At 47.9% G+C, this 17,083-nt stretch overlaps 2 protein-coding genes across 4 annotated transcripts; both read left to right on the top strand.

Moving 5' to 3' along the window:
• Nucleotides 1-369: 369 nt before the first annotated feature.
• Nucleotides 370-11,302, top strand: VPS72 (vacuolar protein sorting 72 homolog). Its single transcript, XM_034989991.1, has 6 exons — nt 370-607; nt 4,723-4,875; nt 5,063-5,177; nt 5,752-5,928; nt 10,194-10,338; nt 10,653-11,302. The coding sequence occupies exons 1-6, from the start codon at nt 491-493 to the stop codon at nt 11,038-11,040; spliced, it is 1,095 nt and encodes a 364-aa protein (XP_034845882.1). The 5' UTR covers nt 370-490; the 3' UTR covers nt 11,041-11,302.
• A 321-nt stretch (nt 11,303-11,623) lies between these two features.
• TMOD4 (tropomodulin 4) lies at nt 11,624-16,745 on the top strand. Of its 3 annotated transcripts, none has more exons than XM_034989993.1 (10): nt 11,624-11,735; nt 12,759-12,923; nt 13,119-13,275; nt 13,593-13,709; nt 14,675-14,764; nt 14,948-15,078; nt 15,177-15,284; nt 15,684-15,827; nt 16,084-16,228; nt 16,626-16,745. In XM_034989993.1, the coding sequence occupies exons 2-10, from the start codon at nt 12,801-12,803 to the stop codon at nt 16,646-16,648; spliced, it is 1,038 nt and encodes a 345-aa protein (XP_034845884.1). In that variant the 5' UTR covers nt 11,624-11,735; nt 12,759-12,800; the 3' UTR covers nt 16,649-16,745. The 3 variants fall into 3 exon arrangements, with proteins under 3 accessions (XP_034845884.1, XP_034845883.1, XP_034845885.1); XM_034989992.1 differs by having other exon boundaries at nt 11,624-11,763; XM_034989994.1 differs by lacking the exon at nt 12,759-12,923.
• The last annotated feature ends 338 nt before the right edge of the window (nt 16,746-17,083 follow it).

The raw sequence follows: 17,083 nt of genomic DNA, 5'->3' as shown, positions 1-17,083 counted from the left end.
ACTATTCTGGCTCAAGGATTTTGGACTTTAACCTGTAGATGCTAGGGAGCCATTAAAGATCTTTGAGCAGAAGAGTGACAAAGTCTGGGTTTTTAGAAAGGTTCACTACTAGAAGCAGACTGGAAAACGGATTGGAGCGGGGGGCGGTGTCTGACCTCTAATAAGTGAAAATTTGTTGATTCCCAAATTCTGGACTTAGGATAGTGAGGCTCCAGGTGACACCTAGTCGAACCATTCCACAGTTCAGGTCCGCGCGAACTAGGGAGGGGGGAGCTTGGGGGTGGTCTCCCCGTCCCCAGTGGGCGGGGCTGTAGAGTGAAGAAGGCTTGGCAGACGCGACTGGAAGCCTCTCGACGCTCTGCTACTTCTGCCTGTGGAGGACGGGCTTCCGCCACCTCCTGCCACCCGCAGGTAGTGGTGTCGAGCGCCGAGCTCCGATAGCCGCACTGGGTGAGGGGCCGCGGGTAGCGGCGTAGTCTCGGTAGGCGGTATGAGTTTGGCTGGGGGCCGGGCCCCCCGGAAGACCGCGGGGAACCGGCTTTCTGGGCTCCTGGAGGCAGAGGAGGAAGATGAGTTCTACCAGACGACTTATGGGGGTTTCACAGAGGCAAGAGCCGGGCCCAGGAAGAGGGAAGGGAGGAAGCTAAAAGGAGTCCTGAACGGAGAAACCTCGGACAAAGAAGGGGGCGGGGAATGGAGAGGAGCCCTGGGAGCTGATACTAGAGACCGGGTGGGAGAGTCGCCGGGGGATAAATTGGAGCCTTAGAGAGGAGACTCCTGGATGGGGTTGGAGGGGTCAGGGATGGAGGGGCTCTCCGGAGGCACCCCAGAATATGGAAGAAACCAACTGTGTACTTCTCCAGTTGCATGTTTCACTGCACTTCTGACGTCTAACAACGTACGCGAGCTCGTCGTAGTCACTCGTTGGCCCACTGCCTGGTTATCCACCTGAAGTATAGAAAGGAATCTTAAAAAGAGGGGCTTAGCCTACTCTTTTTTCAGCTTTCAAATCTTAATGTAAATGTCTCCTTAGTTAACCCTTCCTTAACTGCTCTAAAAAGTGGCCCATTTATTTCCTTAGTAGAATATATTTCAAATTGTAATTAGATTTGGTTTGCCTGCTTGTTTATACTTTCCTATTAGGTTGTAAGCTCTGTAAGTTTAGAAATGGCTTGTCTTCTTCAACGGTATACGTCCATTCTCTGGATTGGATTGGTACTGGTACTGATTGAATCTGTCCATTTTTAAAATATCTGTTGAGAAACTAGGGCAAACCAACCACTGTTTTTTTGTTTTTTTTTTTTTAAGATTTTATTTATTTATATGACAGAGACAGCGAGAACAGGAACACAAGCAGGGGGGGCAGGAGAGGGAGAAGCAGGCTCCCCGTGGAGCAGGGAGCCCGATGTGGGACTCGATCCCAGGACCCTGGGATCATGACCTGAGCCGAAGGCAGACGTTTAACGACTGAGCCACCCAGGCGCCCAAACCAACCACTGTTTTAAGTTCTAGGGAAGCAGAGAGTATTAAAAACACCACTTTGTTCTTCGTATTCCAGACCCCAATGGGGGAACCAGATGAATTAATAGTTGAAATATTGTGTGATAAGGAGTAAAATAACCGGTAAGCATAGAGTGCTTTGGTAACATGTGGGAGCCAGAGTCATTGGTCAGGATTGACATCCCTGGGGGACATGATGTTTAAACTTACTACAGTATGAAAAGTAGGCCTTGGCTGGATGAATAGTAGTAGGCTGGGAGCAGGGTGAGGAGAAAGGTTAACCCACGGAGAGGCTGGGGCAGAATGTGTAAAGGTACTGAGTCTCGGTCTGGTACATGCATGCTTACTCTCATTCTCCAAACCTTGTAGGAGAATAAAGGTTAGTAAGGCTGGAGGGAGTAGGCATAGGCCAGATCATGTTGGGCCTTGTGAACCATGTTAAAGAGTTTTGCTCTTCATCCAGAGGACTGAGAAGATTCATCAAAGTACCATGATCAAATTTGTACTTTAGAAAGCTCACTCTGTTATGAGGAGAATGGTTTGAAGGAGGTAGTGGGAGTAGAGAAACATGGGCAATACGTTTCAAGACAAATTAAGGAAATTGAATCCACAGGACTTGATGACTGGGAGTCATTACTTACACAGCCCTGACCAACTATAGTTTAAAATAGAATGTTCACATCCCTCCCCCAAAGGCCATTTTCCTATTCCTGTCATTTTACGAGTCGTTATTTAATATGTACCCTTCATGTTTCCAAAAAGGATTAAAGGAGGCTTACCATACAAACAAAAAAAGTAGGAACAGTAAAAATAGAGACAGATCAGAAGTAATTGTACCAGGAGCCCCTGCTAAATTGGTAATAGCAATTGATATTAAATTTAGCTGTGAACTTCCTGGCAGCCAAACCCTGAATTTCTTTTTTTTTTAAGATTTTATTTATTTATTTGACAGAGCGAGAGAGCACAAGCAGGGGGAGCAGCAGAGGGAGAGGAGAAGCAGGCTCCCTGCTGAGCAGGAAGTCCGATGTGGGGCTCGATCCCAGGACCTTGGGATCATGACCTGAGCCGAAGGCAGACACTTAACCGACTGAGCCACCCAGGCGCCCCCCGCCCCGAGTTTCTTTCTTCAGTAAGAAAGAGGCATATATGTTCTTTAAGAGAAAATTTCATTCAGCATTAAATCCTAGGAAGAATTTCATCCTTATATAAGATATATAAAGTAATGGGGGTTCAGTAGATGATGTAGAAACATTTTCTTATCTAGTCATGCCTATTATTGACTCCTGATAAAAGCCAAAGGAATGGTAGTAAATCCCTAACTTAGTGAAAGCATTTTGATTGGACACTAAGCTAATGTGTAGTTGAACTACTCATCTCTGGTGAGATTACTTAATACCAGGTTAGAGCTAGGGGATTAATGTGTTCCCAGGCTGTCTTTTACAAACATCAGTTGGGAGGAAATGATGGTCATCAGTGCAAGATTGAACTCTGGCTAGCTTGGAATGTCAACTGTCTGTGCTATTTGCTTGCTTTGGCAGCATGTGTATCAAGATTAGCCTGTTGGTCTACATCACTGATTGAAGAGAGAGCCACATGTTTGAGGTGCCACCTTGCCCAGTTGACTCCCCTGCCCCCAACAGTTTTTCCCTTTATTTTTCATGTGGCTTCATTCTAGCCCTAACCTGTAGCCCCTCAATTCTAGGCTGTACTCCATGTTCTCTACTCCACTCAGCCAACCACCTCCAGAGCTTTCTGAAACACCCCTTTTATACAGTTTTTCTATCTCCCCAAATCTTCATTGGCTCTCCATTATACAGAGTACTAGCACCCAATTATTTTTCTGTTCCAACACACCTGAGGAATGAGACCTATTTCTCAGTAAGTTTACCTCAACTATGATTATCAGTAGTGAGACAAGGAGAGGGAGAGAACTGAGAATCACTGGCCTACAAATTAAAGTCATCAGTTTACTAACCTGATATGTAAGTTTCTCTATTGACTGAATTAATCTTTTCATGTCTTCTAGCCTTATAGGGTAGTTAATGTTGGAAGAAGGCTGTGCCCGAGTCAAAGGGAGTAGCTAGGAAGATTTCTTTTTTTTTTTTTTAAGGATTTTATTTATTTATTTGAGAGACAGTGAGAGAGGGAACACAAGCAGGGGGAGTGGGAGAGGGAGAAGCAGGCTTCCCGCTAAGCAGGGAGCCTGATGTGGGGCTCGATCCCAGGACCCTGGGATCATGACCTGAGCCGAAGGCAGATGCTTAACGACTGAGCCACCCAGGCGCCCCAGCTAGGAAGATTTACCTAAGACAAACCTGCTTTACTTAGGTCTAAATCTACATAAACAAGGTATACACACTCCTGCTTCTGAACCTTTGTTCTTGCTATTCCATCTACCCATGATACCTCTGCCCTCTTGGCTGTCTAAACATTACCAGTATTTTAAACCATGACTCAAGTCCTCTTTGGTCTTTAGAGTCTAAAGCAGGGCTCAGCAAACCCTGACCTGCTGGCCAGATCTGACCCACTACCTGTTCTCTTCTGGCCCTTCACAGTAAAAGTTTGACAACCCCTGCTCTAAAGGAATAAAGTCTAAAGTTTAGACCTTCCCAGACCACCAGTCTATGGGAAGTGTGCCTTCCTCTGAGCTCCTGTAACATTTTTTTTTTTAAGATTTATATATTTATTTACTTGAGAGAGAGAGAGCGGGGGAGGGGCAGAGAGAGAGGGAGAGAGAATCCTCAAGCAAACTCCCTGCTGAGCGTGGAGCCTGACACATGGCTCAGTCTTAGGACCCTGAGATCATGACCCTAGCTGAAATCAAGAGTTGGCCACTTAACAGACTGAGCCATCCAGGGGCCACTCCTGCAACATAGTATCATTTGGTACTTTATAGTTGCCTTGTATTCAGACTTCCTTTTACAGTTATGTCCTGTCCTCTGCCAGATTGTGAGACCCCTGAAGGTAGAGATCAAACCATATCCTTTTGTACCCCAACATTTAACACAACGTGTTACAGGTAAAGGGCAATCGATTAATGCTTGGAAGGGGTGGTGCTGGTGCCAAAGGCCATCAGCTTGGAAGGTTTCTTGCCTGAAGAAATTGAAGGCTGTGTTGGGAAGGAGAGTGGAGCAACTCTTACATCAAGAAAGCAAAAGGATTCTGTTCCTGGAGGGGCACTGATGACTCCAGTGACAGAACCTCATCTCCCTGTGTCCTCAGGAATCAGGAGATGATGAGTATCAAGGGGACCAGTCAGACACAGAGGATGAGGTGGACTCTGACTTTGACATTGACGAAGGGGATGAACCATCCAGTGATGGAGAAGCAGAAGAGCCAAGAAGGAAGCGCCGAGTAGTCACCAAAGCATATAAGGTGCTGGGGGTATCCTGGTTTTCTTGGACTTCCATAATTTCCTGTAATTTCTGTTGTGCCCTTCATGAGGTCCCAGTACTCTACCCCCCCAACCAGTCCAATTTCCTACAGTGCTAGTTTTCTTAAGATCCTCATCTTTCTCCTTATCACTTTTGTTCCCTGGTATCTGATTCCAATCTGTCCCCAGGAGCCTCTCAAGAGCTTGAGACCTCGAAAGGTCAGCACTCCAGCTGGTAGCTCTCAGAAGGCCCGAGAAGAGAAGGCACTGCTGCCGCTAGAACTACAGGATGATGGCTCGGACAGTGAGTGGAGATGTTTGGGTCAATTGACAAAATTAGAACATAATGATAAAGCATTGTATCAGTGTTAAGTTTACTAAAGTTGATAACTATACTATGGTTATATAAGGAAGGAAAACCCTTATATATATTTTTAAAGATCTTATTTATTAGTGTACGCATGAGCAGGGGTAGGGGGGGCAGAGGCAGAGGGAGAAGCAGGCTCCCCACTCATGCGGGACTCGATCCCAGGACCCTGGGATCATGACCTGAGCCAAAGGCAGACGCTTAACGGACTAAGCCACCCAGATGCCCGGAAAACCCTTATTCTTAGGAAATATACACTGAGGTATTTAGGGTCAGGAGCTAGGATGTGTACAACTTAACCCTCAGATCATTTGGGAAAACACATGCAATGCAAATGGGGCAAAAGGTTAATAGGTGATCTGGGTAAAGGATACATAGGTATTCTGTGGACTCTTCTCACAACTTTTTTGTAAGTTTGAAATGATTTCCAAATAAGTTTTAAAATTAAAAAAATAAATAAAGGAGGTGGACATGAATTCAAAGATTTCTTCCTCTCTGACTTCTTTCCCAGGTCGGAAGTCCATGCGTCAGTCTACAGCTGAGCATACAAGACAGACATTCCTTCGGGTACAAGAGAGGCAGGGCCAGTCACGGCGGCGAAAGGGGCCCCATTGTGAGCGGCCACTAACCCAGGAAGAGCTGCTCAGAGAGGCCAAGATCACAGAGGAGCTCAACTTACGTTCACTGGGTCAGTCTGTGGTTTTGAGAACAGAGGGAAGAGGGCTGAGGAGCATGAGAAAAGTGGAGACTGGAGAACCTGAGCAGCTGGGGAGATGGAGATTCAGAACAAGGGAATCAAAGGAAGGAAATGCAGAGAGTGAGGGATGAGGAGCAAGGAACAAGGCAGTTAGGAGGGCTCTGAAGTACAAGTTATATTGAAGAGAAAGTGTATTGGTGTAAAATAAGAATTGCATAGAATTGAATTCAAATCCTAGTTCTACTGTTCACTTTCTATAAGACTGCCAGCAAACTACTTAACCTACTTGTATTTTGCTGTTCTGGTTTACGTAGTGGGGTGATAATGCCTAAATCATGAAAATTAGAAATTCACCAGAATTAGTTCATGAGATGAACTATGTTAAAGTCAAGATTCTTTAAAATCTCTTCAGTTTATATGCTGAGTACACAATAGTGTACAATAATAGATTGTACAAAACATGCATTTCTTTTTTTTTTTTTTTGAGAGAGAGAGAGAGAGAATGCCGTGGGGTCAGGGTGGGTGGCAAAGGAAAAGGGAGAGAGAGAATCTCACAACCCTGAGATCAAGACCTGAGCTGAAATCAGGGGGTTGGACACTTAACTGACTGAGCCACCCAGGCGCCCCAGAACACACATTTCTTTATAGGGTGTTAAGAGTCTTAAATCATGAGAGGTACATGAGGGAACAGCAGATTATACAGTCCCATCAAATGCTCAATGTGGGGCATACTTTCATTGGGTGAAATAACACAGAATCAACTATAGTATTTAATTTGTTTTCTTTCTCTGTACCCCCCCCCAGTCTTTCTTTCTCTGAATCTTTCTCTTACATGAGCAAGAATGTATAGTTGAATGTTTACAGCACAAATGTGGGGTGGAAGATTGTTTACGCAGATATCTGGAACCCAAGCCATTCCACTTTTATATTTCTCAAACTTAGATAACTCCAAAAGAACACGATGATTGAGAAAAGATTTACTTCAGTTCCAACATTTTTAGGATGTATTTTCACGATTGTTTCATTATATTGACTTTAAAATCGGATATTTAATCTTTATCTGTATGATGGTAATTCAGTACTTTCAAACAGTAGCTGTCCCTCAAAACAGAAATGACTGAGAGCCATCACAAACAGTGAGGTGACCTTGATGTCACTGTAATTATACTCCACATCCTTTGATCACATTGGTTGGTTTGGGCCACTGTAAGAAGGTTAACTCCCAGGCTTCTTACATCAGTAACTGAGATAGAAGACCCTGCAGAAGCAGGCTCGGCAGGGGGAAAAATAAGTTCATTTTTGAACATGTTGAATTTGAGGAGTCTGGGAACAGGCCATGCAGTGCTGAGAGTTCAGTTCAGTATACACATCCGGGCTTAGACAAAAGATCTGGGCTGGAAACAGAAATTTGAAAGTCTGTAGAGTATAGATAGCATTGATGACGTTAGAGTGGTCAGATCAGCCAGGGAGAAAGCTTGGGGAAGAGAAGACAGAGACGCAAAGAGAATGTTTGAGAGAGAGTCTCTTCTGAGTGCTGCAGAGATGCCACTCAAGAGCAGAACAAAGAGGTCAGAGATGACCTTAAGGCGCACTTTTGGGGAACCATGCCATTTTGAAGCAGGCTTAAAAAGTTTGGCTGTGAGGGGTGGAAGAAGGAATAAAAGCTATAGGGTCTGGGGTGAATGTAGAGTTTTCCTTGTTTGTTTTATTCAAAGATTGGAGGAACTCTGTCTTTGGTGAGAAGCACCCTGAGTTTAATGATAGAGAAGCAAAAAAAGGATAGTTAATAGTGTGGGTTTTTGGAGAAGTGGGAGGTGGAGGGAAAGGGTAGCTAGAGCGCAGATGGAGGAATTGGCTTAAGTTAAGAAGGAGGGAGGGTGGGAGGATGGCTTATAGTTGGAGGTTAGTAAACTCACAGCAGGACGTTGAAGTGGTTCTCATCTGATGTCTTTTAGGCACTATCACCTGTCAGATGTTGGGCATAGGGCTGAAAGCTTGAGGAGAGTGAAGAGTGTTTGAAATAGTTGAGATAGAATATTCTGCTGATGTTGGGGGAGTCTGTTGAATTTTGAGAACATGCGTTCATGGTAGTTCCAGTCTGCCCCGTTGCATAATATTTCTCCAGGAGCACTCAGCAATCCAGGTCTGGGCCAGGGAGTTTGGATTGATGAGAGTGACTGAAATAACCTTGATTTACAAAGGAAAATGAAGACTGGAAGGGGCTGCTAGGGAGAGAGAATGTGGAGAGGTCCGTGTACGGGAGGTCTCAAGGAGGAACAGAGGTATCTAGAGTAGGGAGCAAACAGACCCAAAGGATAGGATGTTGTGGCCAGAGCCTGGGATGTGTGACTGTAGTATTTCAGAGCTGGGGCAGTTCCAGGCAATAACAAAGCATAGGCCGTAGCTGAAGCGGAATGGGATAGCTCAAGTGTCACGGACAGGAAAATTGTTAAGAGATGAGATTGGTAAAGAAACTGCGGGGATGGGATGTTGAAGAAGTTACCTGTGTACATGTTGAGGTCACCAGGGTAATGTAAGATGATAGGAGTGTGGTGGAGAGGAAGAGCAGAAAGCATTGCCTAAGTCTTCAGTGAGTGACGGAGTGAGCGTGCCAGGAAGGAGAAGTGGTCTAGCCTGGTGGCATATGTCTCAAAAGGGAAATGCAGATGGGTAGAGGAGCCGTGATCTAAAGCTGCAGCGTGGGCTCAACAGGACACAGGCACACCCTGCTTGGGATGTGGCAGGGGGAGCAGCCTCCACCAGAGGGCTACCGGGAGAGTGGTGGCCTGACGGGATCCCAGGCTTCCAGGAAGACAAGTTGTGGAAGGCCTGCTGAGTGAGGAACTTGGGGACATAGATGAGTTGGCTGATTATGGAGCAGGATTTCCAGAAGGTACAGGGAAGTGTTTGAAAGGAGAAGGGTTGGAAGGTTGGCTGAAGGGAAAGGAAGCAATATTACCAACCAGAATTCCAAGTACAAAAGAGGCGAAGCCATTGGTGGGGTTTCCAGAGCACACTTGTCTGGTCTGACTTTATCTAGACGATTGTACCACATTTAAGAAACAAATTTGGAGTTCATTCAGAGGAAAGGGACAGGAATATTTTGACCTATTGAGCATTAACAGATACTTGTGGAGTGCCTGTAATGTGTGGAACACTGCATGGCCCTGATAATATATAGGTAATGTGAGTCACAGTCATTGTCCTTGAGGAGGAGACATGTATATCAACCATGAACTGCCGTAGCACAGTGTCACAGGTCCAGCCAGGGGACTGTGGTGAATTAGCGGAGCGCTCAGAAGGAGAGGCAGTTATTCCGCTCAGCTCATTGTTGCCACATGACAGTGCAGATGCAGGGTTGCCAGATTTCTTGTCATTTTAAGAGGAACCAGAAATCTCTTTATTTAAATGTAATTTCCTTGGGGCACCCGGGTGGCTCAGTCAGTTAAGCATCCAGCTCTTGATTTCAGCTCAGGTCATGATCTCAGGGTCCTGGGATAGAGCTCCACATCAGGATCCAAGCTCAGCAGGGAGTCTGCTTGAGGATTCTCTCCCTCTCCCCATCCCCCCCATGCACTCACGCGCTCTCTCCACTCCCCCAGATAAATACATCTTAAAAAAAATTTAAAAATACAATACAAAACAGATCACACAAAACACTTAAGTAGGCTGCCCAGCTTGCAACCTCTGAGAGTGTATCTCAAAGCCATGTTGTACGAGGAATGGCTCGACGGAATGGGCATTGTGATCAGCCTGGAGAGACATGGACGCTAATTTCAACTGTGTAAAGGACTGTCATGTGGAAGACAGATTAGAACTGCATCCTTTATAGCCCAAAAAGGTAAAACAGTGTCATCAGTCATCGTATTTCAGCTTAAAATAGGAAGGAACTCTGTAACGACTAAAGATGCCTGAAGACGCAGCATGCTGCTCTTGCTGGGATCAAGTGGACAGGGCAGCTGTAGAGGAATACGGAGGGAAACAGGCTCCTTATCCAAGGGTCCCTGAATAGCGCTGAAGTCCCACTGTTCTGAGTGCATGAGGAACCAAGTGGACAGGAGAGATGGGCAGAGAGGATGTCAGCAGCAAACAGAAAACGTCAGAAGTAGAGGTGCTAGGGGGCCTCAGAGGATTTGCGTGAATGGCTTAGGCAGGGACTAGACAGCCAGGAACGTCCTCAAAAGACTGTGGGACAGTGGTGGGTGTGGGCACAGGGGGAACTCACCATCCTCTCATTCCTTCCTTTGACCCTGAAGAGACATACGAGAGGCTCGAGGCTGACAAAAAGAAGCAGGTGCACAAGAAGCGGAAGTGCCCTGGGCCCATAATCACCTATCATTCGGTGACAGTGCCGCTTGTTGGGGAGCCAGGCCCGAAAGAGGAGAATGTGGATGTGGAAGGGTGAGTATGTCCTAGGGAAGAAGGGGAGAGAGCCTTCTCCCTGCCCTCCTCAACAATCCTCACACAGCTCTCTCTAACACGTGGATGTCCTTCAGAGTCCTCTTCCCTCAGCTTTTCTTTTAGCCTCTCCCCTCTCTCTTAGGTTTTTCCATCCAGCCCAGCTTGCTTTTCCCCATCTGTCACTTAGATTCTCTCAGAAAGCTCCAATCACTCTGTCTCCTTCCTCTCTTTCCTTGCCTGTCTGATCTCATTCTTTATCCGTTGTTTTCCCTCCTCAGAGGTTTTTGTGTTTTTCTCTCTTTCTCTCCCCTTAGACTGGATCCTACTCCCACAGCTTCTGCACTGACTCCCCGTGCTGGCACTGGACCCGTCGTCCCTCCAGCTCGCTGTTCCCGTACCTTCATCACTTTTAGCGATGATGCAACATTTGAGGAATGGTTTCCCCAAGGGCGGCCCCCAAAGGTCCCTGTTCGGGAGGTCTGCCCCGTGACCCATCGGCCAGCCCTGTACCGGGACCCTGTCACAGACATCCCCTATGCCACTGCTCGAGCCTTCAAGATCATCCGTGAGGCCTACAAGAAGTACATCACTGCCCATGGACTGCCGCCCACTGCCTCGGCACTGGGCCCTGGCCCACCACCTCCTGAGCCCCTCCCTGGTTCTGGGCCCCGAGCCTTGCGCCAGAAAATTGTCATCAAATAAGGAGATGTTTAGTCCTTGGAAACCTCTTTCCTGCCCTGACTTGGGGCTCTTCATCATGTTTCCCCTTCTCTCCCTGCTTCTCCCCTTTGTCAGCTCTGAGCTTTGCCCAGCCCTTTTCTATATTTCTTTCCCCCCCACAGTGCCTACTGGTTTTGTGTTTTTTAATCTAATAAAAGAGCAAGATCCCCTTTGTCTGGTATCTGATCTAGAGTTGGGAGCAAGAAGTCTTCGTGAACGTCTGAGTAAATATGGGTCTTTACTTTGTTTAATAGCGTTTATTGTGAACTTCCCTTTTTAAATTCTAAGTATTCATTCCTCCAGCTGGATTATAAACACCTTTAAATTAGACATCCAAACAAAATTCTTATACTTACCTTTATATCACCTTATATTCACTGCAAGGCACCAAGTAAGTAGGAACTAGGTGATTGTCCTAGAACGGTTTCTAGGACTCAGATTTCTATGCAGGAAGGGAAGGAAGTGCCATGGCTGTTAGTGGCCACTAGAGGCTCTCAGGGCTGGGCAGGGTATGGGGGCTGTGTATATGTGATCTCCCACTACCCCCCACCTGGCCAGAGCTAAAATAATAAAATGCTGAGCTCACTGTTCCCCCACCCTCTTCCCCGGCACCGGGCTCCTCCTGCTGCTGGGACAGTGCTCCAGTAGCACTGACAGACCAACCGACAGAAGGGGAGGTGAGAAGGGTGGTGGCCACCAGGACTGGTAGGTGGGGAAGGCAGGGGGCTTATGGGTCAGAGCCTGGTGGGAGATGGGAGGAGAGGGGTGGCTCCTATTGGGGATGATACGGAGTGTGTCTCTGTCCCTCGGCGTATGTTTCTGCCACCGTCTGTCCGTCCTATCTCTTAACCGTAGTTTACATCGTCAGTGCAAGTATCTCACACACTTTCTGGATCTTTCATATTTGGCATGGTGTGTATGTGTAGCTTGTGTGTATTTTCCATAATGTAAAAGACTGTGCAAGTTTAATCTTACCACTGTTTTTAGAGAAACTTTATCGCATTTAGAAGGCATTTCCCACCCATTGGTCCGGTGTCACCTTCCCATCCAAAGCCAGGGACAATTGTGGGGACTCAGTCCCTTCTGAAACCGTCCCACCCTTCCCCCAACCTGGAAGTGCCCCAGCTCCTCTGAGCCCTTGCTTTCCCTTGGGATTTAGACTTTTAGCAAACATAAAAAGTGAAATCTTGATTCCCCCACAATAAAAGAAGAAACAAGGGTAGGGTAAGAGAACTCTTCCCCCAAACCCCTTGCTTTCTTAAACCAGTTTAGGAAAAAGGCTAAATGATGGGGAAAAGAGGAGGAATTTCCCTGAAGTTCTCTGCCCCCCTTCCTTCCAATAGGAACCAGGCATGGGGCCAGCTGTGTTGGCAGGGGCCTTGGCAGCTGTGCTTGGGCAAGAGGCACCAACAGGCGAGGTTATAGAGGAGGGTGCTGCCAGGATTTCTGTCATACAATGGGCAGACAAATCCAGCTTGGATGCCTGGGATCCCCATCCAGAATGGTTGAAGCTGGGGAAGCAGGAAGAAGGAAGCTCTGATTCTAACTAAACAACCTAACCTTCCCCCATCTTCCCATGCCCAACTAGATTTCTAACCTCCAAGGCGTCTAGTTCATTGTTCTACCTCCTGGCTGGTCTATGTCCTGCTGCATCTGTGTACATCTTTCCATTATCCAGTCACTTTCCCCATGTCCCCCAGGCTCCGTGAGTGCCACACAGTGGGGAGGGGGTGGGGGCCATCATGTCGTCGTATCAGAAGGAACTGGAGAAATACAGAGACATAGATGAAGATGAGATCCTAAGGACCCTGAGCCCCAAGGAGCTAGAGCAGCTGGACTGCGAGCTACAGGAGATGGACCCCGAGGTAGGGGCCCTAGCACAGGGAACCAGGGGCAGTTCCCAGGCATTTGGGAAGGGTGAGGGGCCCTGGGTGGCTAAGATCGGGGCAGCCTACAGGGCTTGGAGTCCCAAGGGGGCCAGGGAAAGGGTGTCTGTAGATGTTTTAGGGAGCCCAGATCGGAGAAGAGGTCCGACTTGCTCCCCAAAACTCATCCCTCAGAACATGCTCCTGCCAGCTGGACTAAGACAACGTGACCAGACAAAGAAGAGTCCAACGGGGCCGCTGGACCGGGATGCCCTTTTGCAGTACCTAGAGCAGCAGGCACTAGAGGTCAAAGAGCGTGATGACCTGGTGCCCTTCACAGGCGAGAAGAAAGGTATGGAGACCCTAACAACCATGCCTACCAAAACCCAAATGGTTGTCTCTCAAATGTACCCCCTCCAGCTTCCCTCTCCCCTTCCAGCTCCTAGCTGCCCAGGGACTCGGCCACCCTGAAACCTACATGCCATCTTTCACTCTTCAACTTTTAGAAGAGATCAGGGGACCCAGGAATCCTGAGCTGGTAGAGGACTCAGGCTTTACAGTGGCCCCTAATGACCCAGACCTCCTCCACCTGGAGAAGGAAAGGAAGCTGGAGACCAGGATCTTAGGAGGAAAGACCTCTACCTCAACCACCCTTCATCTCCCCATCAGGGAAACCCTATATTCAGCCCAAGAGAGAAATTCCTGTACAGGAGCAGATCACTCTGGAGCCTGAACTGGAAGAGGCACTGGCCAATGCCACAGATGCTGAAATGTGTGACATTGCAGGTGGGCAGCTGTGGGACGCTGAGGAGGGTGAGGACACCAGGGCCAGGGGTTCCTACCCAGGGCCTGGGACTAGTGAGGAAGGCCCTGAACAGGACATGGATGTTAGAGAAAGCCTCCAGGCCATGGTTTTTAATTTTTGTTTGTTTATATATTCACTCATTCATTTTTTTAATTTAATTTAATTTTTTTTTAAGATTTTATTTATTTATTTGAGAGAGAGAGAGCACAAGAGGGGGGAGCGGGAGAGGGAGAAGCAGACTCCCTGCTGAGCAGGGAGCCTGATGCGGGACTCGATCCCGGGACTCCAGGATCATGACCTGAGCTGAAGGCAGTTGCTTAACCAACTGAGCCACCTAGGCGCCCCACTCATTCATTTTTTAATTTAGTAAGTTCACATCTCAAAGGTAATTTTATAGGAATTTTAAAGCAAATAAAAGTGGAACTATCCTGGGGCGCATGGATGGCTCAGTCATTAAGTGTCTGCCTTCGGCTCAGGTCATGATCCCAAGATCCTGGGATCGAGCCCCGCATCTGGCTTCCAGCTCCGTGGGAAGCCTGCTTCTCCCTCTCCCACTCCCCCTGCTTGTGTTCCCTCTCTCGCTGTGTCTCTCTCTGTCAAATAAATAAAATCTTAAAAAAAAAAAGTGGAACTATCCTGGCTGAAAACAGGAGGAAGTCTGACAGACTCCCTCGTGCTTTTTTTTTTTTTTTCCTGAATGTGGAATACTCTTGTTGTTTTTCCCTCCCTCACCCTCTGGGGGTTCCTTAGAGACCTTCCCTTAGCCCTGCCTCAAAGTTTTAAAAGCCACCACCTTAAGCAGTTCATGTAAGGGAACTCTGGGACCTAGGGAGATAGGAACCTCACTGGAAGAGTGGAGGAGGTCAGGCTTTAAAACTACAACCGATTCAGAATGAGGAGGGAGGACTGGGAAGAAACCTGTCCCCCCTCTACTTGCTCTCTCCAGCAATTCTAGGCATGTACACGCTGATGAGCAACAAGCAATACTATGACGCCATCTGCAGTGGAGAGATCTGCAACACGGAAGGCATTAGCAGTGAGTGTGTCTGGGGGCATGACACCCAGGGCTTTGGCAGGTGGTCCCAAGGTCTGAGGAAAGGTAGCAAAGGGTGAAACAAGGGGATCACGGAGAGAATGTGGTACATGAATAATAAGAGAACCAATGGGGAGGAGATTGTGGAGGACATGTTGGGGTTTCCTTCTGGCCCTCACCCACCAGGTGTGGTGCAACCTGACAAGTATAAGCCGGTGCCAGATGAGCCCCCAAATCCCACAAACATCGAGGAGATCCTAAAGAGTGTTCAAAACAACGACAAGGAGCTGGAGGAGGTGAACCTCAATAACATACAGGTATCTGACCTCCTCATTCTTCAAATAATAAATTCCCATTTAACTATGTGAGTCCCAGATATGTGAGCCCCTTAGCCCGCCCTTTCTTCCCCTGACAGGACATCCCGATACCCATGCTAACGGAGTTATGTGAGGCAATGAAGACAAATACCTATGTCCGGAGCTTCAGTCTGGTGGCCACAAGGAGTGGTGACCCCATTGCCAATGTAAGGCAACTTGAAATCCCTAGCCCTCTCCCCATACCTTGACACGTACCCCTACCAGGGCTGTCATAAGGGGCTGTGCTGGGGGTGCTATTCCCATCGTGTTCTCTTAGCATAGCCTGATGGGAGACTCTACCTTCACTCCTATGGCTCAATACTCTGAGATCCTCAGATCACCTTCTCAGAGAGTCACAGCCCTCTCTTCCACCCACCAACTCCACTGCACACGTACCCTCTGTGCTTCCCCTACTACCTGCGCTCCCTTCTGTCTCCCTCTAGCCCCACCGACAGCTCCTCAAGGACTCTTCTCAAAGACCTGTGCTCCCTCTTGCTCCTGTTCTCTCTCTCCTCAGTCATTTGTGAAACCATCCCCTAATCCTAACCCAAGTCCCTACTACCCAGGCGGTGGCGGACATGTTGCGTGAGAATCGTAGCCTCCAGAGCCTGAACATTGAATCCAACTTCATCAGCAGCACAGGGCTCATGGCTGTGCTGAAGGCAGTTCGGGAAAATGCCACACTCACTGAGCTCCGTGTAGACAACCAGGTCAGCATTTCCTTCCCCTGGTCTTTGCATTCAGCTAATATTCACTGAGTCTCTTCCCTCGGGCAGCCACTGGGTCAGGATCTCATCTAATCTTATCTGAATTCTCTTCATTGTCTCTATGAAGGGAGCCAAGTCAGCATCTCTCATCACCCACTGTCACGAAACAAGCTTCTTTGACTCCCCAAAGGGTTGGTGGTGTGGGACCATGAACAACGCAGAGAGGGTAGCTGACAGGTCTCATCTCTCCCTCCCCCAGCGCCAGTGGCCTGGCGACGCAGTGGAGATGGAGATGGCCACCGTGCTCGAACAGTGTCCCTCCATTGTCCGCTTTGGCTACCACTTTACACAGCAGGGGCCACGAGCTCGGGCCGCCCAGGCCATGACCCGGAACAATGAACTACGTGAGTAAACGCAGACATGTTGTGTGGGGGAAAGGGCAAGGAGGGAGAGGATCCTCCTGAAAGCTGACTTAGTGACTAAAAGCCTGGGGTGCTGCCAAAACAAGAGTCACATGAGAAGTACATAAGTGACCAGAAAGTAGATAGAAAAGTCCCCTGCCCCAAATTTATACCTGTAGGAAGGTGGAAAAGAATCTAGACATACCTGTTTGTGGCCATGGTATTTTTACTTGCCATGTCATTTCTTATTTTGCTTTATTAATGGGGGGTGGGCATGCTTGCTGGCCTAAGCCATTACCTCTTTATGAGTCTGGCCAAGGAACTGGAAAGGGGAAGAAGGGCACCTTTGCAGGAAGCAGGAGATGGAATAAAGATTTGTGTTTACTCTTTCCCGTTACAGGTCGCCAGCAAAAAAAGAGATAACACTACCTTTTCCCTTTACCAACTATAGCTGGGAGCCCTGAATACCTAAATCCTCATCTCTCCCCCTTCCTGTAAATAAAGGCCCTTCTGTCCACTCTGCCTGCCTCCTTCCTTGGGCTTTGGGGTGGGAATCTTGGCGCTAACCCCCAAAGGTTACTGCCAATTCATCAGGGGATTATTTATACTCTGGGGATCAGCAGGCAAGGAGGTTCAAGTTACTAGGCGGAGGTGGGGGAGCTCCCTCCCTTGGTGTTCCCCATGGCCCTGCCAATGCTGTTAGTCCCTTCTGCTCTCATAGGGACCTACCCCAGCCCTCTTTCCAGATGTGGCCAGGCCCCCTGGTGCCTACCCACAACCCTCATGTGATCTGAAGGAGGAAAGGACTTTGAGTGGAGGTGGGGAAGAAGGCAGACAACATGAAGGGCAAAGACCTCC

The sequence above is a fragment of the Mirounga leonina genome, unplaced genomic scaffold (assembly GCF_011800145.1).
Source record: "Mirounga leonina isolate KUSES-001 unplaced genomic scaffold, KU_Mleo_1.0 Mir_493, whole genome shotgun sequence".
NCBI classification, from domain to species: Eukaryota; Metazoa; Chordata; class Mammalia; order Carnivora; family Phocidae; genus Mirounga; species Mirounga leonina.
The sequence above is the reverse complement of the archived record's forward strand: the minus strand, read 5'-3'. Positions and strand labels throughout refer to the sequence as shown.